The 27,762-nt window shown below is 41.3% G+C and overlaps 1 protein-coding gene across 1 annotated transcript in view; it reads left to right on the forward strand.

The window, feature by feature from the left end:
* Positions 1–27,762, forward strand: part of PLXDC2 (plexin domain containing 2) — a 391,835-nt gene that overhangs the window by 312,035 nt on the left and 52,038 nt on the right. The window contains exons 10-11 of the mRNA XM_037837678.1: positions 19,362–19,422; positions 26,972–27,119. Coding sequence (XP_037693606.1) covers positions 19,362–19,422; positions 26,972–27,119 — 209 coding nt within the window. The remainder of the gene's footprint in view (positions 1–19,361; positions 19,423–26,971; positions 27,120–27,762) is intronic.

The following is a 27,762-nucleotide window of genomic DNA, read 5'->3' on the forward strand; positions in this document are numbered from 1 at the left end:
AATACATATGAAGAAGGAGGCATTCATCAAAGAACTCTAAAAAAATTAAGAGTTTTCTGCATGTTGCCATTTGGTATTTCTTGAATACCAAACACTGATTTAAAATCTCGGATTCATTTTTAATTCTTCAGCAACCGAGTTATAGACATATCAAAACCTGTTTAATTAATTGTTTTAACTATGGCTCATTGCACTTTTGTTGAAGTTAATTTCCCCACTACATTTTACTAATTTTTCCTTAGAACTGGAAGCTTCAAAACTTTGCTTTTGCTGCCCAGCAGCACATCCCCAAACTGTAGAACTCTTAATTGGCACAAAAATTGCCTCAGACATTTTTCTTCCATTACCCCTATTTTCTCCTTTGTGTTCATTTACCCCTGAATGATAATAAGTTGGTGGTGATTGCTGAATTCTCAAGTTCAACTTGCTCTAAAAAAGATAATTTTAATTGATGTGTTTATTTCATTTAACTTCTGTTTTTCAGGAAGCAAAATGTCAGGCAGGGTGCTTGTGGTGGCTTACCCAAGGTCTAAGAGAATTTGATTTGTGGGAACATATGGGGAGAGCCATCATCAAAGCTCCTTACCTGGAAGCTGGGCCCATTCCTTCTGGGGTGGGGAGGGGAGGGCTTTGTGTCTTCACTCCAAGCTGAGACAACCTGCATCAGTCACTTTCCGCTGTATCTTATATCTTCACTCATTCACAACAACGTTTGAGTGTCTCTACGTTCAAGTTACTGTGTTAGATGGTGAATCCAGTGGTGACTAATAGACACAAAATCATTTCTCTTAGAACTTCAGGATGAGTATGGGGAGATCAACTTTAAACAACTAGGTACATGGGGAATGGAGTTTGTAGTGATGAGTTTATTATGACAAAAGAGATCAACTGAACAAGGTCAGAAAACATATAGTAAAATTAATAAGAATAACTGGAGTTTACTTACTGGCATCATGCTTACATGACCTTGTGCTTTGGAGGAGACCTTGGCTTCATCAGCCATCATCATCCAAAAGTTTATTTTTAAATGAAAATATGTTGTGGACCTTAAATGTTCATTCAGTCATTCATTTACTTAGCAATTAATTGAACACCTTCCACATGCCGGGCACTGGTTTAAACACTGAGGTTGTAAGAACAATAGTCAACAGCAAATGAATAATTAATCTGAAAATTCAGGTGATGAGGGGTGATCCGTTGAGTTTAAAAGAGCTAGCAGTTGCTCTGAACGAATGGTCTAGAAGGAGAAGATGAGCTTGGGACCTGAAGGGTGGGCAGCCAGCTCCTCCATGGGGAGGGCAGAGAGCACAGGGTGGTGGGCGGGGCCACGGTCCCAGGGGCTACAAGCTCCATCTGCAGAGGAGAGAGAAGAACTCGGGGGCAGGGAGGCTGCGAGCAGGGCGTGAGGGACAGTGGTGGAGGAGGAAGTCAGACACGTGGCCAAGGGCCAGGACAGGACGTCTCTGTAAGCCAGTGAGGTTTTTATTGCAAGGGTGGTGGGAAGCATTTAGATTTTAGAGGAACTTAATCAGAGAAGTGATGCAAATGTAACTCTGGCTGCTCCAGGAAAAGTTGATTTTATCTGGGGGGACAGGAATGAGAGGAAGAGAACGATAGGAAGTGAGCTCCACGGCCTGTGGGGGAGTCGACAGCAGCCTGGACAGGGATGGTGAACCGAGATGGGGAGAGATGGATGCATGTGGGGTGCAGTCTGGAAGGAGAAAGAAACTACTGGTGGATTAGAAGTGGAGGGAGGGGGCAGCTCAGGATCAAGGACACTTCCTAGACTTTTGTTTGAGCAACGTGATGGATGGCAGTGCTTGTTTTTGAGACAGGGTTTAAGTTCAAGGGACTGAGTGAGATGGCCCCTGAGAGGGTGCAGATTGTGGAGATGTTTTGGGAACTAGCCTCGTGGCATGGCCTGTTGAAGCACGGTGCTGATTTCCCATTACAGAAAATTATTTTAAAGAATATTCATATCTGTGCAGGTTCGAATAGGCAGAGCACACCTCTAAAGTGCTACCTAAGGTAACGGGAACAGCCTTTGTCTCTGGGGACAAGCGTGAGAGTGAGTGTTACTTTCACCATGTTCCCATTTCTGATTTGGATTTTCAACACATGGAGCTGAGGAGCGATGCAGGAGCAAGCCAGAGAGAAATAAGGAGATATAAACCCCGTAGGGGGTGGACCCACTGTCTCACTTGTGGCACCTTCCATGGCACCCAGCCCTGCACCTGGCCGAGTGGAGGTCTCTGACATCCACGGATGCACTGAATTATGTCAACCAGCAAGGCCAGAAGTGCCCACTGCCTAACAGTTCTAACTGCCATCTTCGACTTTTACTCTCCACTGGGTTTGTCAGCAGCAACCAAACGGCCACGGAGAGAACTAGGCTGATGCAAAGATGCAACATGGCGTGCTGAACAATGGGGAGCTCATCCTTTGGTGCCCACTTTGAAAGGATTTTCCCCTAATAATTGCTTAGCTACAGTCGAAGTAATAAGATTGGGGCTGGTAAAAACAACTGGGAATAAATACAATTCTGTGATTCCATCCCTTAAAAGAAACAATATAAGAGGCAAAATGCATATTAATGGTGAAGACATGAGTCTCAGCATAGAAGCACATAGTGTTTGTTTAAGAAGATATATGAGATGAGGGAGAGAAGACTTCTCCTAACAACGGCTCTATATTTTTCCCATCTTATTATTTGTATTGCATTTCTCTGCAGCACTGGCCATTATTTTCCCTTAATGTATTGGATTCCTTTGCAGTAACAGATAAAAAAAAATAAACAGAAAGAAAGAATCACATATAATATATTTCAAATAATTTTGGAAATGTATAAAGTTGAAAATATTGACTAATAATTCACCAGCAATATGAAATGTATTATCAACCAAAATTAATCAAGGGCTAGGAAATCTTTATACATAGGCAGAGCTGATTTTTTAAAAAAGAATTTATTTGTTTCATGTGCTTCCTTAGCTTACAGAAAGTAAACTACCTAAAGTTTGAGAGGAGAGAGAGATGGAGAACTAATTTAAATAGTATGGTGATTCCACGCTTCTCTGTCAGCCATCTTATGCTTTGAATGAGCGTGCCAGGGGATGTGAACGTGCCCTTCCCCTCCAGTCCCGTTCCTGTATGCCCCCCAACGCGGGTACATTCACAGCACCGGGTGTGACCCCAGTACTTAAAGAAACCGTGGGCATTTTTTGTGCCACGTGCTATTAAAAGCAAGCCGACAACTTCATCTTGCCTTATCCAAGCACCCCACAGCCCATTGTGATGTTGGAGACAACTGGGTTTACAAAGAGTTTACTGTAGGGCTCCTGAGGGTGCCAAGTAAGGGGGCACAGCTTTGAGTTACTCACCGCAGAAACTAGCCCTCGGGTAAGGGGCCACTCCACTGGAATCCTTAGGGGCATGTAAAGCATTCTGGTGGTCTCATTTAGCTACAAGACCTACTTTAGTGCCAAGAGTTAAAAATGTAAGAGGAGAGAGTCAGATGCATACTGCTGTTCAATGACAAGTCATATACTCTTGGACTATATGGCCAAGTCTGGGATTTGTGACTGAAGATCAATCAGTAGCTAGAGTCAGGATAATTGACTTGTTTAAATGTACTTTTATATCCTGAACAAAGCCATAGCCTTTTGCCCTATTGATGCTATTTTTTGAAGCTCCTTGTAGATAATTACATGATTTTATCACACAAGGAAATCCATGGGCTTTGGTGATTAGGTGTGAAGTCCATAACTGATAATCACGCAGAAGCCTTTGATAAAATCCAGGAGCCTTGATCCAAAGTTAATTATATTTTGAGTCTTACTTCAGTGGATTGGAGTAAGATGAGGTTTTGCCTGGAAATGCACCTCCTTTCTGGTGGCCCTAAATACTTAGTGCTCATTAAGCATTAAGAGTTTGAAAAACTTTTATTGATTCATGGTCTAATATGCCAAATTCCTTTCACATTGAAATCTTCTCTATTTACTTATCAGAATTACCAGTTGCTAATATTTTGATAGCTGAAAATGTCAACATTTTCAGTGTATAAACTAGGTTTAAAATGCAAAATATGCAGCTATTTATAAACCTAAAAATTCCAATTTTTTGTGTGTCTTTGAGAGAAAGTATGCCCTTCCTAAAATTTCAGATCCAACAAAATAATTTTATTGGTGTCCAATTGATGGGAGTGCTTTATTATATTGCTTTTTAATCACAAGAGTCAAAAGAGAGAAGTGCTATCATTTCTGATTGCGGGCATCAGAAACCAAGTTAGGACTGAATTCTATACGGTCAGTAAAAAGTGAGCAAATTGCCCAAGGTCTGAGACGAGTCACCACGCTGGCCAAAGTCCAGACTCAGGGAGCTTGTCTCTCTTTGCCCTCCCTTGTTTGTTAAGTGTACTGGGCTTTCTGTGTCACGGGGAACCCATCAGTCTAGCTGCCCAAGGTTCCAGAGCAGCCCAGAATTGCAGGCGCTTTCTTCCATTGTTCAAAAGGAATAAAAGCTCCCAAGAAACAACGGGAAGGAGCCGTGCCTTGAGGAGCATTGGGCTGGATGTCTAGTTAGCTGGTGCCACCAACCATCAGGTTAACCCACGACAAATCAAGAAAGCACGTTGACTCTAAATCCTAAAATGGCAAACGTGTGTGTCATCTAGATATTTTCTTTAAATCTGAGTGGCCCCAATTTCAGTAATTCCCAAATGTTAGTATAGTTAAGAGTTTCCATGGGAGCTTGTTAAAATGCAGAGTGAATGTTATGTTCATTTTATTCCCTTTGGAAGGGTTTAAATTTTTAACCACATGAGTGTATTATCTACACCAACCAACCAATCAATAAACCACTAAATAAATATTTTCAAACAATGGAAAGGAAATATATATTAAGATATATTTGGAAAAATGTGGAATACTCATCAGAAAAATTCAGAAGTGAAAAAGTATTCATGAGTAGCAAATTATCACTGCTGAATGTAAAGGTCCACTTGCTTCCTCTGAAAAGATGGTATTTGATTTATTAGTTTTTTGCATATAACATGCATGTAATACTTTTCTTTTTTTCAGGAAAAAAAAAAAACCTGGGCATTTCCATCTATCTAGCGCTTTACCTGATTAGCTAGCTAGCTTGTGGTTTGGTCTCTGCCTCCTCTGTAAAAAGTTGGCCGCCTTCCAGTCTCTAAGGGTGGATGTGAATAAGGAATGGTGGTAACCAGACTTCTTTTTTCCATGCTCTAAAGAAATGAGCCATGTCCGCTGGTAACCAAGCTCCACCTGAAACACTGGGGCACTCTTTTAAGTTGTCTTTGGCTTTCCAGCCAGCAAGTACTGTGTTTGCTTTCCATCTGAGCACCATTTGACAAGCAAGAGATACAATCTCCAGAATTATTTAACATCACATCTGTTTATAGCAGCTTTTTCAAGATCATCCAAGTGATTTTAAAGTGTTGCTTATGTGTTAACCAGCTGTAGTGATTGCAATTTATATGGTTATGTTTTATAAAGTTAGACTTCAGCAAATTCAATCCAACAAACATATATTGAATACCTAAAAATGGATCATTTTAGTGCTAAATTATATATTGAATTCCCTTAACTTGCTGGCACTACTGAAATAATGAGTTCTCCTGGAAATAATTAAAAGTTAATTGCCCAAGAATTAATTTACATTTGTTCAATTTGGAAATTGTAAGTGCAAATTTAGCATGGGGAAAAAAAATGATCCTTAAAGGATAAGGGAGTAAAATTTTTTAAAAAAGGAAAGTTCAGAGTTGACTTCTGTGACATGAGTACTGAAAAGTGGGAGAAACATAGCTTAGCAATCTTATGTTGAAAAGGTTTATATGGTAAAAGAAAGCATTTAATAAAAGTAGTCTGTGGTTCAACCAGTGCCCTGCTGGGATTTCATTTCAAAAGAGAGAAAGATATTCAAAATGCAACACAGTCATGTTCAAGGCAGCTTTCAATACTGGTGTAAAAGAATGATAAAAATATCCTTGAGATATTTTCTGATTTTCCCCTTTTGTTGAAATCTATCCCCCAGAAAAACTGAAATTTTAGTATTTCGTATTTCTTGGTATGAACATACTACTTAACATTTTATGGTCTTTTCTAAATGCTAACAAGTATTTTCTGCCAATTCCTGAGTCATTGATACAATCTTACCCATTACCAGGCCTGTGCAGAGTTGTCAAGGGAAATTATACTCCAGGATTTCTGTCATTGTTGGAGAAGTGCAGGGAATCCAGTACTTCAGCAATGCATGTAATACTCCTATAATTTCTTTAGTTCTAAAAACAGCTAAAGTTGTAGCATTTTATATAACTCATGGGCATTCTGAACCAGCTGTTATATGCTATTAGGGAAAACAAAGAAGACGATACTTCAGGATAAAAATAAGATTTATTGGTTGAATGAAAATTAGCAATCAAATTTTTCTTTTCTGGTATATTATAGCCAGATTCTGGGCTAATGAGACTTACATTTTCCCCTTTCTGTAGAGCCACATTTCCTTTCACCTCAGCTCTTGAATGTTCCCTTCCAGGAGAATTCATAGAGGAGAGCTATTCTCTCCATGAATCATGACTTTGGTTGCAAAGATTTCTAATGGTCGGTTCTTCTAGGAAGCAGGCAGATTTTAGATCCCCAAGAAACCCTCTGATCAGCAGAAGAGACCTTTTTGGCAGCCTGAAAGCCTCCTGGGTGCCCTGATCAGAACTCATTTTGCCCGTCTGTGCCCTCAGCAAGGGCTATGTCATCACCACTGCCCGCATTTCCTTCTGCAGCTGCCGATGCTCCATGGCAAGAGCGTGGAAAGACACGAGAGAGGGAGGATGGGTGTGTTAAGGGTAAGAATTCCTTCTACAAGGAGATGCTCAAAATAACTATCACAGCTGCCCTTTCCTGTGGGTTTACAGGTACCCGACTCCACCCAAAACCCTCTACTTCCACTCAAGTCAAATTCTGTTAACTCACACAAACACTGCCGTCACATTGGGATCCCTGTTTTATAGATGACGTTGAGAATTGGAAAGGTTGAGAAGCTTACCCAGGTCACAAAACTAATCACTGGTAGAGCCAAGACTTAAAATAAAAATCCTTGAAGGATGGATATTTGGAAAGATAAAGAAAAAAAAAATGCCAGAGTTGAAAATCCTCCTGGTCCCAGGTTGGCATAGCTTTATCTAGCTCTGTGCACCTGTGGACGCACGATCTGAAGGAGCCAGTCCTTCAGGAAAGGGCACGAGGCCCCTCTCCCCTGGACCACTGCAAGGGGTTCATAGCTTGCCTCCACCAACCGCCATTCAAACTTCATTTGAAAGGTTTGTTGTAAAAGATACATGAGAAGTTTCCTCTATCAGTTAATTGGGGTTATATTCTTGCAAAGTACCTGATTGTCAAGATAGAGTCCTCATGGGAAGAAAAACAAGAAGTGGATTGGGAAGAAGCAATGAAAACAGTGCATAGACAGAGTCCTCATGCGCAGAAAAAAAAATGATTTGTGAATAATCAATAAAAATGGCATGCAGCAAAAAATGGTAGATGCAGAGTTTATTATTTTGTAATGGAAAATTACCCCTGTGTCACTTTATTCTGTGTTGTTTTCTATTCATGTATCATAAAATGGAGCCTAAATCACTCTCTGTATCACTCAACACAGTCTATGGAAAGAGAGAGTAACACTCAGTGTTTCTGAAGAATGACCTTGAAGTATTTCAGACCCTTCATTTTTGATTTGCAAGCGTAAAACTTAACTATCCGCAATAGCAAAGTGAACAAGAACACATGCATGATAGGAGATGTACAGGAAAACTTGACTGAAAACACTTGCTGAAATTGAGCATAGAATGTGTCTAAGAAGCAGGAGAATCAGGTTCATCCCTCGGTGTCCCTGAGCCAGCCCTGGTGGAGGCCTGTCCCCAGGGTCCCAGCCCGCGGGCCTCCACCCTGTCTCTCACAAGTGCACTGGTTGTGTCCTGTGGATCACCTGGTCACCACCTAACTCCATGCCCCTCATCCCTGCTGTTAACTAACTTTAAGTGCATTTGATGTTTGCAGAACCTAAGGCAGAGCTAGAATTTTTAGAATTAGTGCAATTATTCTCCATCCTACAAAGAAACCATTTGGCCCATGAGGCCAAAATAGGTGCAGGCTGGCCTTCTATTGCCGGATAATTGGAGGGCATATAACAAATGTGTCGATCAATGGGAAAAAAGGTAAACTATGTATTCACAGTAAACTATTCTGGAGAAAAGCATTGACTGTCTGATGATGAGGGGGTATTGAAGTAAGCAGTGACAATCGGATAAATGAGACAATTCCATGAGTGTGGCTGAAGGAAACCTCAGAAAATAATGACCAAGGCCACGTGAGAGAGGAGCGTTTGAAAATCAATAAAATAAAACGACATCCAGGGTGCTGATCGATGGGTGTTGCGAGCCGCAGAAGGAGAGGATAGCAAGAAGTTGCAGTCTCAATATGCATTCTACTGATGCTCATGTAGCTTTTGCTATGGATGTTTTTCTGTCTGGGTTAAAGGGCTGTGCTCTGAAATCGATTCATTAAATCAGTTTCGTTAAAAGCGAATCTGAAGAAAAAACTGCACATCCAAGAATTCTCTGTTAACGTCAGGTGACACTGACTGTAATTTATGAAGCAGAAAATTGCTTCCTACCCAAATTCTTAAAATCCTTCTTTTTAGCTGCCTTTAATAAGACATAGGACATTTGTACACATGAACTGCATAAAACTCTAATAGAATTAGCATTTAGTAATTTGATATTTCACATGCTTGACAAATCCAATGTCGGGTAAAGCAAGGAAATAAGGATGCTGAACGCTGCTCTAAGATCAGAACCATCTGTGAAGGCAGAACGGGCAGCAACGGGCTTCGGGCCATCCCGGTGAGCTCACACAGCCGTCATGAGCGCTCAGCAGAGAAAACAAAGGTTTCCGAATACCAAAAACCACTACCAAAATTGTACAGCGTATTTTTTAAGCATTGATATAACCACTGCAAGAAGCAAGTTGAACTCAGTGATATATACAGATGAATTTAAGTTCACCTTAAACCACCAGGTGTTGAAATAAAAAAGGGAACCACCGTGGACAAAATTACAGCAAACTCCAAAGTGATTCACTGCTGCTTGGAGTAGCCACTCCTCAGAGTGTAGATGGTGAAGCTGACGTGACTACGATTGAAGATGCAAATGGAGATACATGATGTTCTTTGATCAAAATAAATTAATGAAATGGAAAAATGACTATTTTCAGGCTTGAATGGTTAATACAGACTGATATGAACCAACGTGAGCGTATAAAAAGATATTCTCGTTTAGCCCAGATCACAGGGAAGTTATCTCACGAACAGCGTCTCTCTTGGAGGATCTGGCAGGGCATTATCAAAAACTCATTGAGCAAATGTCTTTTGGGGGAGCTCATTGTCCCAATCCACGTGGCTCCCATGATCAGGCATCGTGCTGCTTTGAATTGTACTTCCTAAGGACATTCAGAGAGAGAAGGCTGCTGCTTTTCTAGTATGTCCTGCCAGTGCAATATTACCCTATTTCAAATGAGCACACAGGACTTGTCTGAAAGATTTAATTACAACATTGACACATATGATGGAAACAAACCTAGATTAATTAGTGAAGGGTACAAATAATCTAATGGAATGGTTTGCACACTTTTTTAGTTTACACTGTAGAAACATTGTTGAAGAATGAAACTCAAAATACAAAACAGATAAAATCAGATGTACTTGGGGCCAGTCCACAGCCCTTCCATCCCATCCCCAACTCCACTGTCTTCTCTGCGGGCCTCTGCAAAACTAAACTGAGCTTGGAACACAGTTCGAAAATCACTGGTTTAGTGTGTATATTCTTCGTTAAACTGTATGAACCTTTCTAAGCTATCTAGTCATTCTTTTTCCTCTTATTTCCAAGGACTTAAATCCGCTGCAGCTAGATAAACTTTTTCTCTACAGCAATTCACAGACGGAGAGGAGATTGGAAACAAAAGTGACTACAGGGGAGCTCAGGCTAAAGTTCCCTGGGAATCTAAAGACACCCACCCATTTATTCCTGCATTGCAACATTCTAGGTAAAATTCTGAGACTTACTTATAATAAAATGATCGGCTGGAACGAGGACGTTGCTTTGGTCTCAGTGCAACCCAGCTGTCTTCGCACGACAAAGGCGAGTGGATCCACACTTTGTTGGTGTCCGAATAAGACACCCGACTTGGAAAGACCAGGAGCCCTTGATCTCCATCACCACAGAGTAAAAACTTAGCATTTTACAGCAGCACAGCACACCTCAAACACCAAGGCTCCCCATTCCCTTCTCTGAGCCAACCACAAAGTAAAAGTCACTGCTCTCTTCTCACTTTTTAATGCATTTGAATGTGCTATTTAAGTATTTGGTATAAAGTCAAGATTTTTAAAGAAAGGGTGACAAAAATTTGGATCCTGAAACATCTAGTTTCTAGTTTCAAATGAGTATTTGCACAACCACAGGGAGGAGTCCTTTTCCTTCTTTCTTGTTTGCTTTCCCTCTCCCCAATCCCTCTCTCTCTCTCTTTCCCCCAAAGACTCAACTCTCCTGCTCTACCAAGATAGACAGCTGCTGGCAAGGAATCTTTAGACTTCGATAGGGCTCATAATCAAAAAGAGAGGATTTTCCTTTTTGTTTTATAATCAGTACTCTTGTCACTAAAGAAGCAAAGCCCTGGATGAGGCCTTGAAGGCTGTTCTATGGATCTTCTATGGATTGAGTTACAGAGTCTTTTTTTTTTTTTTTTTTTTTCATTTATTCTGTACGCACGACTCAAGCTGTGCTGGGGGCAACAGAGAGTACAAAGGTATAAAATGATTTACCTTTATGGAGCACTCCATTGTCAGACACCCACAGGGTACTTTTCTACACTGTCTTACTTAATTCTCACCAAAGCCCCGCAAAGGTAGGTTTTAATCCCCACTCTTAACTGAAACTGAACCACCAATAGTAACTCCCCATCCATCACTTCCAGTCATCTCCAGGGATAACTTGCCACAGATCATGGTTGATGGCACAGCCAGCACTGAACCAACATTTATTCCAAAGTGCACCCTCTTTCCAGTGATCATTCAGATTCAAATTTTCCAATGTGGGGTAGTGGTAAGAAACCTCGCCGGGCTGCAGTGACACTCGCGTAGCTGACATTTGTGGAGCACAGTTCTTGGAAACCCTGAGGTGCTCAGGGACTGCCTGCACCCCTTCCCTTCCCTTCTCATCCTGCTCATATTAAACGAGGCGATGCTTTGTGCTGGCTGGGCCCCACCAGCACATTGAAAATTATTAATCAGTTTACTACATGGATAAAATCTAGAACAATGTAAGTGTGTGGCTATGCAAAGCAAGAGAGTGCAGGGCTCATCACTCAGGGTGCTTACAAGGCAAGGGTGTCTGACCTCCTGTATCCGGGAGCGTGGGAACTCAAGACCACCGGCTCCCGTGCATGGGGTACCAGACCCCAAGAGGGAGCAGCTGTGACCTGCGGGCCCGCTTTTCCAGAGCGACATGATGTGCAGGGCTCCGTGTTCCCAGCTCTTCAGGATGAGCTACTCCGGTGCCAGGTAGTGGACTCAAAATGTGACACATTTAGTTAAGTGAGAAAATAGAAAATACTCACTGTGTAAACATATATTCTAAAAACTACAAATATGATTAATTTTACTGCTAGAAATAATATACCAGTATATATAGTCTTCCTTTTCTAAGATACAAATAGGCAACATTTGACTCATGTCTATACAATTTGGAGAAACAAAACAAACCTGTCCCTTAACGTGTAATCATCATCTTCCTACAAATACCCAATCTCAGCATCAGATTGTCATTTGCTTGAAGAGCTCCTATGTTTCTAAAGGAGTCGAATGTTTTTCGTGCTTAAGGAATCATATTATTAAACACGTTTTCAGCCACACTGGCTAGTCCCCAAAACCATACTTTCAGATCAACCAAAGAAGAAATATGTTTTCCATAATTTCAGGTTAACGAGTTTGCTTGTTTTTAAATGTCAGTAGCCCTCGGTAAGCTGAACGCGTTGTGTTCCTGTCTCTAATTGTGTGACTTCTGTCTGGTAAAGCATTTTCTGTCCTCAGGAGGGTCAGGGAACCTTGACTGGGTACAAGGGTCCTGTAGGGTCGGGGGCTCTTCCCCGGGGCGGACGCTTGGGCTGAGGCCGCTGGAGGTGCGAGCAGGTCGGATGGTTGAGGGGACGTCGGGGGGATGGCGGTAAAACAGCCAAGTGACCCGAGTGTGCTGGAGGCTGGCGGGGAGGCCATCGAAAGGGGCCGCAGGGGGCAAGGGAAGGCAACGAAAAGGTGAAGTCTGGGTGGTTGTCCATCTCTGTTTCTGTCTTGCATAGACCCTGAGGGCCACCCTCCTCCGGCTGCCCCGAGCAGGCCATTTCTTGAGCCCACTGCTGACATTTTGCTCTTTGCCTGTAGACGTCTCTTCCGCTTGGGAATAGACAATACAAGTTTTTTTTAAAAGAAGAAAACCTGCATCTTTATCTTTGCAGTACCCCGCAATTCCCACCCGACTCAAAAAGTTCACCCTTTTAACTCTGAACAGATATCCATTAAGACGTCTCTCGGGTTATAACTGACATTGTCATTGTAGGAATGAAACCATTAGCTTTTCAACTTTGCAACTTCACAGTGACTATATATATATATTTTTTTTTTCTCTACTGAGTGTTGCCCAGAGTCTCCACTGTTCAGGAACTCTATATGCTGTGCTCTGCCACCAGATCCAGCTGTGAGTTGATTTATTATTTTGCTTTGCGCTCTGCAGAAGGAAGACAGGATTCAGGATGCAATGCTCCTTGCTGTGGACCTAACTCTCAGCCACCGCTCGTACTGAGGGAGCACAACGTTGATGAGAAATAGCGAGAGGGACCGTTTAGTCTTGTTTCTGATATTAGCATTCAGCAGTTCACCAGCTTGAATGATGTTAGTTCTAGGTTATTCATGGATGTCCTGCATTAGTTATGAATATGGGATTTTAACCCCCCATAGTTAAAAATCAAATCCAACAGTTAACATAATTAAAACATAACAAATAATACATTTATCCCATGAATACAAATATGGTTTAATTTTAAGATATCTATTAATGCAGTTAATAGCCCTGGTACTGAAAATCATTTGATCATCTTGATAGATGCAAAAACTGTATTTGATAAAATCCAACTTTTTTTTCCCCTGAGGAAAAAATTTAGCAGACTGAGATAGAAGGATATTTGTTAAACACAACAATAAATATTATTTCAAAACAACACAAAAAATATACTGAACTTTGACTCCCCAGATAAAATCTCCCTTAACAGTAGCAAAATTAACTAACGTCATTACCAACAAACTTAATAATGTGTAGGACCTATATGAGAAAAACAATAGACCTTTGAAGGAGCACTTCACAACCACCGGAGTAAACATTTTAATGGATGGAAAGCTAGAATGTAACAAGCTATCAATTATTTCCATATCAAATGCAACATATTGAAACAGGATTATTATTTAAAACAGCAGAATACGATTCTTAAAATCATAGAGAAGAATAAACGAGTGAGACTACTCAAAAAGTTAGTGATGAAAGAATTAAATGACCAGGTATTAAATCATGATATAAAATGTTATTAAATCACTGCAAGAATTGTACAAGAATGAATAAAGAGATCAATGCCTAGTAGACCTGAACCTGTGAGTTTAGTATGTGATACAACAGGCAAGTCCAAACAATGGGTGAAAACTCTATCATTCATCAAATGACTCTAGGGTTCTTTGTTATCTGTTTGCAAAAAAAATATGTATATTTAAATTTGGTTCTCACTTCGCACCCTGTACCAAATAAATGTGAAATAGATCAGTGAATTTAAAGTAAAGAATGAAACAGTCACTAACTAGGAGAGAATTTGCAAATATTTATTTAATGCCAAATAGGGAAGGCCTTTCTGAGCACAAAGGTGAGGAAATCTTAAAGGAAATATTGGAGCGTTTCCAATGTAAAAATAAATACTGTCTGCAAACAATTCATATTAGAATTGAAGAGTAAGTTACAAAGAGAAGATATCTAGAATAGAGATTTAAAGCCCTTAATTCATAAAAAATCTAAAAAATATGAAAAGAGAATTAGCCCAACCTAATAAAATGGGGAAAGGAAATGAACACACAATTTATCAATGAAGATCTGCAAATAATAATAATTTTTAAAAAGTTTAAAAGAAATAGAAGGATTGCTAATTAAAGCATGATAGATCATTTCTTTAATCTATCAAATTGCAGAAATCACTATGGCATGTAATTTGTAAGGTTGAGATGACATGGGGTTTTCTCATAGTGCTGCAAGGCATTTGATGACATATTGAAAGTCTTGCAATCTTCAACATTTGGTGTAGTAATTCCACTTTTAGAAACTTTCAAGAGGAATTAAGCAAAGATGAATGCAAAGTTTGTATACAAGAATGTTCAATGAAATATTTTATGTTAATAAAAATGTTGGAAAACCTGACCATCCAACATAGTTTATAGGTTTAATACATTTTTATAAGGCCATATAATGGAATATATTCTGTCATTAAAAATATCCTTTGAGGAATATTTATGGACAATGCAAAATGCCCCAACTATAATATTAACTGTGGAAAAGCCAGCTGCAACATGTTATGATTCTAATCTGAATAATATCTGGGTATAAATAAATATATATTAAATAAAGACTGGGTGGAAAATAAAATGGTAACAATATTGTAGGATTGCGATAACACTTGTTTAATTTCTGTTTTTGTACTTTTCCTTAACTTTCTATTAAAATAACTATTTTAAAAACATGGAAATGCTATTTACAGCATAAATGTGATGAAAATTTTAAACTAATGGGACAATGTTTTTGAAACTTAGGGTTGCAATTCAGTAGGGTCAAGTTATTAGTTACCCAATGGGTTACAACCAGCATTTTTTAAATTAAATAGAATGAAATAGAAAATATTTTGTGCTTTAGGTGGATCTTTAGAAGGAATGAAAAAAGGAAAAGAAAAACAAACTTTGCAACCAATACACATACATAGATATATAAATGCCTGAAGATGTGATGTACAATATATTTTCTACCATGGTGTATTTTTTAAAAGTTTGAAAAATTCTATATTGGAATAATCAGTTTTCCTGATAGAAATGATTTCTGAAATCGCATATTTTACATTGTTAATGCATTCAGAGCCCCTTGATGCAGGGGAAACAACATAAAACTGAATGTAATTGAGGAATCCAGATGTAATTATTTCAGCCACCACTGCTTTTAAAAAACAAAATCATTCAGACAAGCACCAAGTCCACACAGGGGACTTAAACTTTTGAAAATATAGAAGATACAATGCTATGTAACGAAGGATATTGAAGTCAATACATGGGCAAGCTTGCCTCATTTCAAATCCCCTTAGCCAGAGTATGCATTAGCAGCACTTAAAAGTTAGATGGGAAGCAAAGAAGGAAATTGGATTTTACTCTGAGATCAGTATTGCAAGCAAGGCAGCACTAGTCTTTAGAGTCAAATGGCTTTTTACTGTTTCCAAATGAGAGGCGACTTCATCTTCTTGTCCCCACTAAGTGGTGTTTTAAGGAACTGTTGGTGGGTGTAACTTTGAGCTGAAGCACATAAGAATGTGTCTAGAGTCGGCCCCTCCTGATTAAAACCTGCTGGTTATTCTAAGGACCTTGCCTGGTCTGGGCTTACTGGGTCATCCAGTGTATAGTTGACTGTTTTTATGCAGGACAAAAATTTTTTGCAAGATGTTGTAGGCTTACAGAAAAAAACACGCGTAACATGCAGTTTCCATATGCCACCCTGTTATTAACCACTTGCATGAATATGGTACATTTGTTACAATTGATTAAAAGACATTTTCATAATTGTACTCTTAACATAGTCTTTGGTTTATATTAGGGTTCACGGTTTATATTGTACAGCCCTATTTTTTAAAATTTTTATTCTATTATATATACAACCGAAACAATTTAAACGTGTTATTTCAGTCTACTTTTGTTTATCATTCATTCCCTTAAAACATTGGAAATTTACAAATGAAAATATTTGCAACATCAGCAGTGGCTCTTAATCAGAATACTTTTGGAATGAATTAGCTTCTTACTAGATCAGCCTAAATGCTGTTGCTTCATTGCCCAACACCCCTTTTCCCTACCGTACGGTCTCCCAAGCTGAAACGCACCAGCTCTCAGGAGGTGACGGTCACAGGAAGAAATAACTCCAGCTGAAAAGACAATTACGAAGATGATTTTCCTTATTGAACATTTTATTAATGAAAGATAGGGAGGGGGCAACAAAAAGTAATATAGAACACTTATTTACAATTATTTACAATAATTTGGGAGGAAAAAGGAAGAAGTACTTTTTAGGATGAGATAAAATTGGGAGGATGAAACTCTCTGGTGTTACACTTTGTAAACACGTTTTAGGGCAGTGCTTTAGATTCTGGAAATCTAGAAGAAAGCTTAAGACTTTACTTTCTAAAGCCTGAAACTTGCAAGATGCATCACGTAGATGGCAAGGATCTAGATGTTAGATATCAGATTATTTGACCCCGGTTTTCCATTTGAAACTCATTTCCAAAATAAAGTTCCTGCAATCGGTGGGAAACTTTTCTTACTGACATTGGATTATGATTCTGAGCTGTAAATTGCATCAAAAGTTTTTATTAAAAGAAAACATACTCCACATCCCTGGCATATTATATAGTTGTAAAATTTCATAATTTATTTTTCAATATCATCTCTCTTAAAGGTTTCTCTGTATTTCAGATTCATCTATCATTCCCAGAGCTCTATGTTCGGGCATGAAAAGTCTGAAATGCTTTTAGCTCGACTTTCTCAATTTTGGGAGAAATATTTTCAGGCGTAAAGTTTTCCATTTCATGCCTAAGGCCAACTGGGTACAACAAAGCATGTCTTGTAGGGAAATGAAATACAGTTTTCACTAACCTTCCACTGAAAATAAAATTTGTAATCACCATCTAAAATTTTATGATCTACCTCTCCAACTAAAAATTTTTCAATGTCTCCAAAACAAAATGATTTCCCCATGTCTTACAGTCCCATATGACCTATTACCTATTTTACCTTATCACTGCTATCATCACTTGTATTCTTTATTGTTTCTTATCTGAAATATGTCTGCCTCTTTTTAAAGCATCTTTCTATTTCTTTGATGTTGAGGAATCATTCACATTTTTGCACTGTGGTGATAAAATTTTTTAACTGCACAATTGATATTTCCATTAAGGTAGCACACTCTGATAAATTCACCTAAGGCTGCAGGACAGTATAAATCATCAGACACCTTGATAAGGTGTTGGTCCTAAAGTCTTCAGAACTTTGCACATCTTTATTTTCATATAACAATGTGGAACAGGGGTCACCAAGCCTACAGCATGTGGGTTAAACTTGACCCACTGGCTGTTTTTGCAAATAAAGTTTTATTGGCACACAGCCATGCACATTCGTCTCTGCATTGTCAAAGGATATGCTCAAGCTACAAGGACAGAGCTGAGTAGTTGTGACAGAGGCTGTATACCCTGAAAAGCCAAAAATATCTACTCTCTGGTCCTTTACAGACAAAATCTGCCCTCCCCTGATGTAGAAACGAATTCCTAAGTGGGTCTTAAGATTCAGTGAAGTTTCTTCCCTGAATTCTCTTTTGCAGATTTTTAGTCTCCTGCTGAAATGAAATATTTATTTTCAACTCCAGAGAACACCTGCACTTTACTTCAGTCTTTATATATTGCTTATGTGTATATCTTAAAGTTTCCTGGATTTTCTTCATCTAAATATATTACCCTTGCAAAATAAGTCACATTTCTGAAACCCTTTCAGCAAAACTGAGATAAGTTAGAGATCTACAGTTTAATCTCTTGATTTGATAGATGCTGTAAGTAAGGCAATATTGCTTGTTTTCTAGACTACCTTATTTAATGGGGCTTTGAAATCAACATCCCGTTGAAATTGCAAGGAGAATGGTACAGTTAGTTTGAAGTATAATGCTCTGTTAGTTTGTTTTGCAATTATGTAATGGTGAGAAAAAAGAGTAACTTGAAAATTAACATATTGGATACTAATTGTAGATAGGAGCAGATGTGGTTGAAATCAATGTTTGAGAAATATTTACAAAACCATATAGTCTCTGTCTACTTATAAATACTGAATAAAGAGTTTGCCCATCTGTGAGATTTCCAATTTTAGAAACTTAGATTCTCTCCTAAGTTTCTGTAATACTCATTCCCAAAACAAGATGATATAGGACTTTATAGTATAAAATATATTACTTATTAATTTGTCACTTGGAATTAATTCATAAACCTTTTCTAAATTCTGCCTAAAAAGTGAATAACCACTTATTCATTTTTCAACATTTATCAAGTATACTACATGCTTACTAGAAAGACCTTACTTAGGTATTAAAAACAGCTAACATTTACTGAAAATTTATTCTGCTTTTAATCCTTATATATCCTTCTTCCCATGACCTTGATATGTACAAGAAGACAGGTGTAGAGAGGAAAAATAATTTCCTAAGATCACACCCTTATTTTGTGCCTAAGTGAGGGTTCTAAGAGAGCACTCAGGAAGGGCACGTGGCTTGCACAGCTTGTAACGGGCACGGGGGAAATGAGACATGAGCGTGTGAAAACTTACACAAAGGAGAAAAGTTCAACAGTAAAATAGGAACTGATGACAGCAATTATGAAGCTTTATCAGAACGTGTCCTGCCTTGGAAGCTGGGCTGTATCCCTGACAGATAGGGAAGGGGGTGGAAGAAAATTAGTAACTGATGTTTGCTGAATTAGACCTAATCATGGAGATTGGCATTTCTTTGCTTAATAATGGTCTAAACTTAAATAAAAGACCTGAAATCTTGAAAAAGAGCTACCAAAAAAAAAATTGTTTGGTTCCACGGGTTTTGATGAGGAGGAAAAACCACCAAGACGTGGAGGAAGAAAGCCAGCTTTGCAGAGGAGGGGTGGGTTTTGCTTGGTGTGGGGTCGGGGACGCACGTTGTGTCCAGGGGGCTCAGCTGGGCGAGCTGCTGACCACAGTCTCCCTGCAGAGCCAGCGATGACTGATGACCGCGAGGCAGCCACGTCTCGCAGCTTCTCTGGGCAGCAGTGCCATGAGTCAGTACTTAGTGTGGTAACCTGAAATTTTAAGAATGGGTATTTACCAATTATTTCCTTTTATTTCTGTCCCCCGCCCTGCTCCCTGCCTTTTCTCTCTGAACTACAATGCGGTCTTCTCTGAAGATGCTCCAGTGGGTTCGATCGCCACCGGCAGGACTGGGTGGACAGCGGGTGTCCTGAGGAGGTAGGTGGGGGCTTTGTCGAGACGATTTCTGGGACCAAGTGGCCTGGTGTAGATGCTACAGGCTAATGGAAAAGGGATCTCATTTATCCAAAATAGCTGGTGATCCTTGAGCCAGGCGTAAAATGTGTGATCTCAGTTTACCATCACATGGTCCTGTGAGGCAGGTGCTCTCTTGCCCCTACTATGGGGAGAAGAGGGAGGGGACGGGAAGGTGGGGGACAGGTGAGGAGTGGGTGGATGAGGGAGGGCTGGGGAGCCATGGAGCTTGGGACGTGGACAGGGAATTGCAGAGCCAAATTTTAATCTGTGGGAGCAGAGGGCTCTTAAATACTTGATGTTTTTCTAAGCTCCAGAAAGCCTGGTTAACTAACAAGACCAGTGGTGTGGAGGAAAGACGCACTGCAGCCAGAGTGCACGATCTAAGAAGCTAGGAACTGTGTTAGGTGGACTTGCAGAGTCAACGTGGTAGAGGCTATAAGCAGAGGGGCCCAGCCTCCAGCCCATGCCCAATGCAGACACAATTCCGAGCCAGCCACGGGCTTCTAGGGAATTTGTTACACTGTCACTCCAGGGTCACCTAAAGAGATCCTCTAAGTTCATGAAGAAAAGTGTATGTTTCTTCTCCCTTAATTAAGTTTTAGGGGATGAATTTTAAATAAAAATCGTCAGACATTGTAGAGATTTTTTCATTCAGTAAAGCCAACTCATGTCAAAGTTGTACTTTTAAAAGCATCAAGACTTCAATGGCTACTAGAGGCTTTTTAAAAACTCACGTGGAATCTTTAAACCCATAAACTTTTTAAAAACTCGTATATAATGATCTGGAGAAATGCATCTTTGAGAGCGTTACTGAACTTTAAGTATGGTATTGTCAGTGCAGCTTTAACTGGTTTTTGACAAACATTTGGGGTATTAAGAGTTATATACTAATCCATCTATCTCACTCTGGTAATCTAATAATGACAGTTAAACCAACATAGTTGAAAAATATATATTGCTAGAGTCATAAGTGCATGTTCAGGTATGTTTCTTTCATGTAATTACAGTTAACTCAGTAAACAATGTTGGACTTGAATGCCTATATTTGTGCACAGATTAAGAAAATTCTTTGGACGTCTTCGTTTTCTTGCTTCCTTCTTGGCCCTCTGTTAACCCTTAGGAGACAGAGAAGAATCCATCACGTTTTAAATTCTCCCAAGTCTATTTGCAGACAATTTACCATATTCTGAAGAACGTGTTAAGCACTAAAATTACCAAGATAATTTTTTTTTGAAATGACCCCTCCTCCCGAACAGCTCAGAATCTGGTGTACTCTTTAATATTTAATGTTTCCCTTTTGTTCTATAATTAAATTATCCCCATTGCCAGCCTTATGGTGAGCAATTCTATCCTTTTATGGGCACATCAACGAGTCACAAACTCTAGCCCATTTCCCATGTCTGGAATGGGGGTTAAATTTGATTTCTGATCTCCTAAGTTGTATGTGTTTGATCGGGCGTAAATTCTAAGATGAGCACCTCTATCCTCCGTTCTGAGCATGGACGAGCAGGGCGGACAGAGCACTCCCTGGAGAGTTGCCCTTAGAGAACAGCCTGTGCAGACACAGACGGCTGCTGATGCCTGGTCTTGGTGGGAGGGTAAGGGAAGGTCTGCCTGAAGGGGTGACCTGGCAGCTGACGCCTGGAGGGTAACTGAAGCAAGGAGAGGAGGGCAAGAGATGAGACGGGACCCACCAGGTAAAGGCTGAAGGAGCTTGGGCGTCTTCCTGAGGGCAGGGGTAGCTCTCTAGAGGGTTTGGGTCAAAGGGAGGAGATGGTCCCCACTGCTCTTTAGGAGGCTCACCCTTGGTTCTGGGGGAACAGTGGGGCACGAGGCAGGAGGCCGACAGCCGGCTGTAACTGTAACCAGAAGAGAGGCTGGTGGGAAGGGGGCTGTGGTGGTGGGAGGGTGGGGGAGAAAGGGACAAAAGGCCATTGGTTTGATGGTGGGCCTCTGAGGGCTTTGGGGGATGCCGCGGACACAGAAACACTCTGACTTTTCTCAGGAGTCTATGGCTTAAGTGGGGAGGGGGCGTCCAGATTTATCTCCCCTCCTACTCTTGGTGCAAGACTTGATCTCAGAGCAGTGTTGATTTAGCATTTGTTCTCAGGGCCAAACCTTTCTACATTTTTAAATTTGCTTCCTGTGCACTGCTCCTGCTTCGTAGCAATGGCTTTGTTTTGGGGGGCAGACAATGAAAAGGCACAGTGAAGATTTTCCTTACACCTAGTAATGCTTTAGAATTCATGTTTTATCCAGAATCTACATGTTGTATAGCAGGAGGGCCCTTCAGATTCACTAGGCTCCTTTTATTGCTGGAAAAAAAAATGATATTAACACCCAAAGTCCAGGATTCTACCTAAACACTGGACACTGAGTACAGGAGCAAAGGGACGGCCTATTTGTGGATCATGTATGACAAGCTCTGTTTCAGACTCAGCGGGTTTCAGATGCCTGTGACATTGCAGGCATGTGTGAAGCCAAAGCTGGATATTTGGGCCTGAAATTCCAGAGAGGGGCATGGACTGGCTTTGCAGATTTAGGAACAGTCGACATGAAGACGTGGACTGAGCTGTGAGTGTGGAGGAGATGGCTCAGTGAGAAGGCACACAGGGAAAAGACGACCAGAACACCGTCACCAGAGAGCCAGAAGCCACCAAAATTTAAGGGATAGACAGAAATAAAAGGAAACGGAGAAGGGGCCTTGTTCTAGTTTGCTAATGCTGCAGAATGCAAAACACCAGAGATGGATAGGCTTTTATAAAATGGGGGTTTATTTCACTACACAGTTACAGTCTTAAGGCCACAAAACGTCCAAGGTAACACATCAGTAATCGGGTACCTTCACCGGAGATGGTCAATGGCGTCCGGAAAACCTCTCTTAGCTGGGAAGGCACATGGCTGCCGTCTGCTCCAAAGTTCTGGTTTCAAAATGGCTTTCTCCTGGGATGTTCCTCTCTAGCAAGCTTGCTCCTCTTAAAAACGTCACTCACAGCTGCACTCTATTCAGTCTCTTTGAGTCAGCTCATTTATATGGCTCCGCTGATCAAGGCCCACCCCGAATGGGTGGGGCCACACCTCCATGGGAGTATCCCACCAGAGTCACCACCCACAGCTGGGTGGGGCACATCTCCATGCAAACAACCTAATCCAAGCATTCCAACTTAATCCCCACTATTCTGTCTGCCCCACAAGATTGCATCAAAGAATATGGCTTTTTCTGGGGGACATAATACATTCAAACTGGCACATTCCACCCACTGGACCCCAGAAAAACATATTCTTTCCAAATACAAAATACATTCATCCCACAATACCACAGAAACTTAAATCATTTCAGTAACAATAGTTAAGTACAAGATCCCATCAAAATCAAATATAGGCATCGTCAGTCCTAAGGCATACTTTTCCTTTAGCTTTGGATCTGTGGACTTAGAACAAGTTATTTGCTCCCAATATACAAAGGAGGGACATTCATAGGATAAACATTCCCACTGCCATAAGGAGAAACAGTAAAGAAAACAGGGTTAACAGGACCAAAACAGTTCCTAAAACCCACAGGACAAACTCCATTAGATTTCAAAGTCCGAGAGTCATTTACAGAACAATGTTGCATCCTTGGGGCTTGAGAGAGCGGGAGTCTAACCCTTCCTAAGGGCCTTTTCGGCAGCCGTTTCCTCTCCAAACGCTTAGGTGAGTGCTCCAACATACCCACACATTGGGGAGACCACCTTATCGGCCCCACCCTCCTCAAACATCGGGGCAGCTCCCGGATTCCCTTCCATCTCCGGGGCACACGCTCAACCCCTTCAGAACAGTGTGGTGGCAGCCAGGCTCTCCCCAATTCCCTGGGAATGTGCTCCAACCTCTTTGGGACCTGAGGTGGCAAAACTCTTCCAGAGCATCGAGGTGGAAAGCCCGCCCTAGACCTCCAGGGCAAACTCACCCTTTCCATGCATATGGGCTGCTCCGCTCTCCCAGCCCCAGACCTCCTGACTCCAGACCTCAACCTCCATGGCTCTGTCTTTGAAGAGATTTTTCCTTTAATTTTTTCCTTGTCTGTCTCCTCCAGTCCAGACCGGCAATGGCTCTGTCTATAAAGATCTCGCAAAAATTCTGTTGGCTTCGTATGAAGCATGCAGGGGTCAAAGCCATCAGACAACAGGAGTTTCCACAAATCCTTTCTGGATAATTCCATCTCCAATCTTGGCTTGTACTGAAATGGCAGCTGGATTCCATGTTTGGTTACATCCTCACGTTGGGCTGTAGCTTCTGGAATTCCACCCCCTGGAAGCTCGTAATTTCCCAAGCCATCAGCTTCTGGTTTCTTTGAACCCAAGAGTTCAGTTCTAAGTTTATCTCTCTCTGCTCGCATTTTACTATAAGCTGCAAGAAGAAGCCAGGCTACATCCTCCACATGTAGTCTGGAGATGATCTCAGCTAAGTATTCCAGGTTGTCATTTTCAAATTCTTCCTTCCATCTAACACCAGGACTCAATTTTGCCAAATTCTGTGCCACACTTTAAAACAAGGATCGCCTTTCTTCCAGTTTACAACACATTCACCATTTCTGTTCAAGGCCTCGTCAGAAGTATCTTTAGAGTCCATATTTCCATAAACAGTCTCTTTAAAGCAGTTTTGGCCTTTTCTATCAAGCTCCTCGCAATTCTTCCAGAATATTCCCCTTATCCATTTAAAAAGCTGTTCCAATATGTTTGGTATTTGCAAACTCAGCAGCAAAAGCACCCCACTCCTGGTACCAAAATCTGTTCTAGTTTGCTAATGCTGCAGAATGCAAAACACCAGAGATGGATAGGCTTTTATAAAATGGGGGTTTATTTCACTACACAGTTACAGTCTTAAGGCCACAAAACGTCCAAGGTAGCACATCAGTAATCGGGTACCTTCACTGGAGATGGTCAATGGCGTCCGGAAAACCTCTGTTAGCTGGGAAGGCACGTGGCTGGCGTCTGCTCCAAAGTTCTGGTTTCAAAATGGCTTTCTCCTGGGATGTTCCTCTCTAGCAAGCTTGCTCCTCTTAAAAACGTCACTCACAGCTGCACTCTATTCAGTCTCTTTGAGTCAGCACATTTATATGGCTCCGCTGATCAAGGCCCACCCCGAATGGGTGGGGCCACACCTCCATGGGAGTATCCCACCAGAGTCACCACCCACAGCTGGGTGGGGCACATCTCCATGCAAACAACCTAATCCAAACATTCCAACTTAATCCCCACTATTCTGTCTGCCCCACAAGATTGCATCAAAGAATATGGCTTTTTCTGGGGGACATAATACATTCAAACTGGCACAGGCCTTTTGTAAGGAAGTATCAGAAAAGTGACCAGAGTGTGTGCCCCAGAAACCAGGGCAGGACGGTGCCGGCTGTGCCCACTGCGGGACGGTGTCAGTGGTTTCTCGTGAAGACCTCGTGCTCAGGAGAGCCTCAGAGGCGATGGTGCGGGGCACTAGAATTCAGCTGGGGAGGGGAGAGCCAGGGGTGGTGAGGGGGGCTGGGAGCGGGAGTCCGAGCCCCAGGCAGTCCACACTCCCGGGAGAACAGCCGAGACCAGGAGGCAGAGGAGGGCCCGTCAGGACGCACGACGGGGCAGGGAGCACTGTGACTCCAGAGTAAGACGGGAGACGCTGGGGCGTCTTTAAGCACCGATGGCCACTGGGCCTCAGGGTTACAGCTGGAAAGTGTGGAGGAGAAAGGGTACGGTCAAACAAGAACGTTCAGAATTCCTGGGGAGATGGGGTGAGGCTGGGGGGATACAGACTGAGAGAAGAGCTGTACCATTGGGCAGACAGCTCGCCCTTCATTTTAGAAGGGAAGGAGGATGGGGTAGGTATAGATTCAAGTGATCAGGAAGAAATTTAGAGAATTCTTGCCAGCAACTTCCTTTCTATGGAGGAAATAAAAGGTGAGGCCATGATATGAGAACAGGAAGAAGGTTTATGGCGTTGAAGTTTTGAGTAGAGTGGAGGGGGATGGAAAAGCTGCCGGCGATGACGGGAAGCTGAGGAGCCAACGAGCTTGCCAGGTGGCGCGGAAGGTCCAGCTGGAGATGCAGGGGATGGATGTGGAGAGCGTCGGGGGGAGCGCTGCATGGTTTTTCACCAATTGTGGCTGGCCTGGGAGCAGGCATGGAAGAGACAGATCTTTCTTGTATTCAGGATTGGGACTCTTCTGAAAAAGATATTGTAGGAGGAAAAAACAAGACAGGGCAATATGCATGAGGATATTGAAAGTAAAGATGAAATGATGGGGAAAAAAAGCAGGAGACCAATGGAAGAAAATCTTTGTACTTCAGCTCTCTAATACAGCCAAAGAATAACATGACTGAACAAGTACATGGATAGACTGAAAATAGGATGGCTGAGTTTATGATTTCAGAGCCAAAGCACTTCCCTCTGGAGATGAGGTCAGGGTATGGGAGTGAAGACTGAAGTGCAGCCAGCGATGGGGGATTGTTAGATCATTGAGCTGAGAAGATGCAGGGCCCCATTTTTTGGTGATTCAGCGGGTCCTCGAGATGTCGGGATTGGGAATAGCGATAAACTTGCATCCCGTCCGACTAATAAAAAGAAGCTGCTTCAGGAATTCCTCGTGAAAGCAAAAAGGTGCATTGTATGTCACTAGTGACGAGAGAAGTGTGAGAAAGATACTTAACAGTCATTTTCAAATGTAGGATGAATTCCAAAATTGTGTGGAATAGTCCTTTTCTACTCAAAGCCTGGCAGAGAGACAGGTGTCATTCAAGCACAGAGAACTGGGATGGGACACAAACTGCTGAAAAAGTTTCAGTCTGGGAGATTGCTACTAAAAATTAGGATTTGTTTTTGTGGCTTTAAATGAAAAATATGCTATACCCCGTCTCTAGTGTCCTCAGGATGGCTCCATGGGGGCAGAAGGACTAAGTGGGAGCGTGGACAAGGTTCAGTCCTTTGCCTCTGGGATTTTGAATAGTCTTTATAAGAAAAGATAATTTTAAACTAACTGCACTGTTCACCTGTGGTTGATTATATTAAAACAATAAGATAGCGTGGAGCACTTACCAAAATTTAGGACTTAGCACTATCAGTTTAATACAATAAGAATGTGGTTTTTCTTCACATACTTACACATGCTTTAAACCTTATCCATATGCACATACTTTTATTTGAGAATGAACTTTTCCCCTTTTGACGTCACATCTTTTATAAATACACCTGTATAAATTTTAGGGCAAAATAAACAGTAATTGAAAAGGTTAACAGCAGAAAATGATGAAATCCAAATATCTAAAGGTGGAAATACTTTGACACATTCAATTTTTTTCTCTTGCCTATTTTAATAGACTTTGTAAATTGGTAAACACTATAAATACACTCCTGTACAAAAATAACGTATTCCTCACCTTGAGAGCCTTCTCTGCTTTATAGCCCAACATCTTTGGTATAATTTTTTAAAATATATATATATGTATGATTAGCCCTAAACTATTTTCCTTTCTGTGCCTCGTGCTAGTCAAAGGAGAAGATGTGTGAGGACACGGAGCCAGTGGGCACGTCGCAAACCTCCACGACGGTCCGGACGACAAGCACACAGCTCAGCGTCCTCACCACCACGCGGCGCGCATCCACGTCCCCGCTGCCCACCAGCCTGCCCACCGAAGGTGGCCGGACACGGGTTTGCCTCTTCCTTGGTGGGAAAATGACTGAGCTGACATGCACCAGAGTAGCTCTCTAGAGGGATACTCGTTCTCTGGTTAACTGAATTTCTAAGGGATTTCTTAAAGGCAAAAGACAGAATTTTCATGGAATTAAGGCTAGGTTTCTTTCCTTGCACTGAGCCTTTTCAAGACTCGGCTTTCGAGATTGGTTCTGGCAGGTTGCCCCCCTGGAACACACGTGCAGCCTTCTCTTGAGGTTGCTACATTCAGTCATAAACGAACTCGACATTTCAGTCACCAGAGAGAAAGGCGGAATGCATGGAAAAGGCCCATGATTTTGGATTCTGAGCAAGAAATATTTCTAGTCCTGTACAATTCTTTTTTTTTAATTAACTTTATCAAAAAAAATTTTCAAACAAAACAAAAGAATAGGAAAAACAAATATCCTGAAATAACTTCATAACTTCCAATATGCTACCATACCACAAGAAAATTAATGAACCATAGTCATTCTTGAGCATTCCCATATCATTAAGATTACCCTCAATATCAATACAGTACCACACAATTCGAATGCCCAGAATCCAGTAAAGAAAGCATCTTGGCCCAAACCTTCCAACAGGCACTGTGTATGTCAGAAACGGCC

The sequence above is a fragment of the Choloepus didactylus genome, chromosome 5, assembly GCF_015220235.1.
Source record: "Choloepus didactylus isolate mChoDid1 chromosome 5, mChoDid1.pri, whole genome shotgun sequence".
Classification (NCBI taxonomy): domain Eukaryota; kingdom Metazoa; phylum Chordata; class Mammalia; order Pilosa; family Megalonychidae; genus Choloepus; species Choloepus didactylus.